The sequence below is a fragment of the Octopus bimaculoides genome, chromosome 13, assembly GCF_001194135.2.
Source record: "Octopus bimaculoides isolate UCB-OBI-ISO-001 chromosome 13, ASM119413v2, whole genome shotgun sequence".
NCBI classification, from domain to species: Eukaryota; Metazoa; Mollusca; class Cephalopoda; order Octopoda; family Octopodidae; genus Octopus; species Octopus bimaculoides.
Genome location: NC_068993.1, coordinates 61530336 through 61533323, shown reverse-complemented (window position 1 = coordinate 61533323; position 2988 = coordinate 61530336). Strand labels below are relative to the sequence as shown.

At 37.2% G+C, this 2988-nt stretch overlaps 1 protein-coding gene across 1 annotated transcript in view; it reads left to right on the top strand.

Annotated features, from left to right (window-relative positions):
- Positions 1 to 2988, top strand: part of LOC106884295 (zinc finger protein 271) — an 8093-nt gene that overhangs the window by 666 nt on the left and 4439 nt on the right. The window contains exon 2 of the mRNA XM_052972530.1: positions 382 to 1820. Coding sequence (XP_052828490.1) covers positions 893 to 1820 — 928 coding nt within the window. The 5' untranslated portion in view covers positions 382 to 892. The remainder of the gene's footprint in view (positions 1 to 381; positions 1821 to 2988) is intronic.

Genomic DNA, 2988 nt, shown 5'->3' with positions numbered 1-2988 from the left:
TTTTTTTTTTTTTTTAATGTTTCTGCCCCTCTTTTCCTTCCTATTGAGCCTTCGGATTAACATAATTCTTGCTTTCTTTCCCGTTATTTTTCGTCATTCTAAAGCGGGTTCGCAACCATTTTTTCATCTATGGATTCCTTTAATTATTGTTTTATTCTGTGCTCAACCATTTTCACATGAATTTCATAAGCAGGCTGCTCTTTTGATCACCAACGGAGTGTCTGATTAATTGTTATAACAGAATGTAAATATATAGATACACTTCAGGAATTCAGTTGTTCTATTCAAGATTCATGTATACAATTTATCGATATTGAAACAAAATAAAAATTTCTGCTGTGTAAGTATTCTTTATATCTTACACTCTTTTCCTTATTTCAGGATCCTGGCTCAAACTGGTACAAAGTTGTTTTTTTTTTTTACATCAGAGGCGAGTGGTCTACACTCTCTGAGTGGTTGGCGTTAGGAAGGGCATCCAGCTGTAGAAACTCTGCCAAATCAGACTGGAGCCTGGTGTTGCCATCCGGTTTCACCAGTCCTCAGTCAAATCGTCCAACCCATGCTAGCATGGAAAGCGGACGTTAAACGATGATGATGATGATGATGATGATCTTCTAAAGACAAAGGAAGATGTTATGCAGAACAATTGTAACCATGTTTATATAAAACTGATGAATTATGATGAAATGTTTTTGCTGAGTGAGACTTTTAGCAATATTTGTGTATGTCAATGTCTAGAATAAATGAGAGATAATTTTGCCTTGTAGATAAACGACTTTGCAGCATAGATCACAGTTGATGGACACATAACAGGTGTATTTGTTAGAAATATAAAAAGGAAAATAAACATATATACTTCAGTGAAAGAAGAAAAATTGTTTAAATGAGTTAAATGACTTATTCTTATTCTAAAGAAATGGCAAAAAAGTTGGCAAAGTCTTCATACGAGTGTGATACTTGTAAAAAGTCATTCACTACAAAAGGTTATCTTACTATTCACATTCGTATTCATACAGGAGAGAAACCATATCACTGTGATATCTGTGGTAGATCATTCTCTCGAAATAGTGAGTTAACTATTCATAAACGTCTTCATACAGGAGAGAAACCATATCAGTGTGATATCTGTGGTCAGTCATTCGTTCGTAAAGATATTTTAACTAATCACATCCGCATTCACACAGGAGAGAAACCATATCAATGTGATATGTGCAGTAAATCATTCCCCAATAGTACTAACCTGACTGACCACAAACGCATTCATACTGGAGAAAAACCATTTCAATGTGACTTCTGTGGTAAGTCGTTCAATCAAAGCAATCAGCTAATTAAACACAAACGTATACATACAGGAGAAAAGCCCTATGACTGTAATATTTGTGACAAATCATTCTCTCGAAATGATGAATTAACTGTACACAAACACATTCATACAGGAGAGAAACCTTATCGGTGTGACATCTGTGGCAAAACATTCCATGAAAATAGTGCCTTGACAGGACACAAACGCATTCACACTGGAGAAAAGCCATTTCCTTGTGATATCTGTGGTAAAGCATTTGTTCAAAGTAGTATCTTAAAGGGACATAAACGCATTCATACTGGAGAAAAACCATACCATTGTGATATCTGTGGAAAATCATTCCCTCGAAGTAATTCTTTGACTGATCATAAACGTATTCATACTGGAGAAAAGCCATTTCATTGTGATATCTGTGGTAAAGCATTTATTCGGAGTTATGATTTAAAGGGACATAAACGTATTCATACTGGAGAAAAACCATATCATTGTGATATCTGTGGTAAAGCATTCACTCAACGTACTGCAGTAACTGTACACAAACGTATTCATGCTAAAGAGTAATCATTTGTGATCATTGAAGTAGATTGTTGTCTTACAGTAATCTATTAACTAATGTATTCATATGGGAAAAGTCATGGCTATATTATTTTGCAAGTGTCATTGTGGTATTAAAATTTACATAATACAAAGTATGTGGAGTCATATTTTAATTATCATCATCATCAATATTCTTGTGTCCGTTGTCAATGTTTCTCAGACATTTCATCATTTTAACTGTAGATTTCAAATTCCAGAATTCTGACTGCACCAGCCTTAGTGAATATTCATAACAGTTTGGAATCTAAATAAAACTGGTCTACTCTTCAATTATTTTTCTCCTATTTTGTATTTGGAACATCTAACCAGGTCTTGTATTGATTTCAATTGAGATGTGATATAGTGAGTTGGTTGATGGGAGACAAGTCAGAAGCTGTCTAAAAACAATATATTTCCCATTCTCAGGTAACGTTACAATGTGATTTCATCATTATTGTACCCTTAACGTAATTCTCAGGGATATTCAGCGTGACACGGTGTGACAAGGCTGACCCTTTGAATTACTGGCACAATAGAAACAGGAAGAAAGAGTGAGAGAAAGTTGTGGTGGAAGAGTACAGCAGGGTTCGCCACCATCCCCTGCCGGAGCCTCGTGGAGCTTTAGGTATTTTCGCTCAATAAACACTCACAATGCCCGGTCTGGGAATCGAAACCGCGAGTCCGCTGCCCTAACCACTGGGCCATTGCACCTCCACTGCCATAATCACACAGAACAGAGCGTCAAATTTGTCAACACGTGCTTCCTCGCAGATAAAAGACTTTTCAAAGACTGCTAGGATTCACGTGTTGCTAGCGTAACAGGCACTTTGAGAGGCAAAAGACTTCTCATATCTGCTTCTTTCTATCGAAACAGCTATGTATGTGTCTGTGGCTTACGATTGACTAAGATAATAGCTAGGAGTGGCTGTGTGGTAAGTAGCTTGCTTACCAACCACATAGTTCCGGGTTCAGTCCCACTGCGTGGCACATTGGGCAAGTGTCTTCTACTATAGCCTCAGGCCGACCAAAGCCTTGTGAATGGATTTGGTAGACGGAAACTGAAAGAAGCCCGTCGTATATATATATATGTGTTTGTCTCCCCCCCCCCC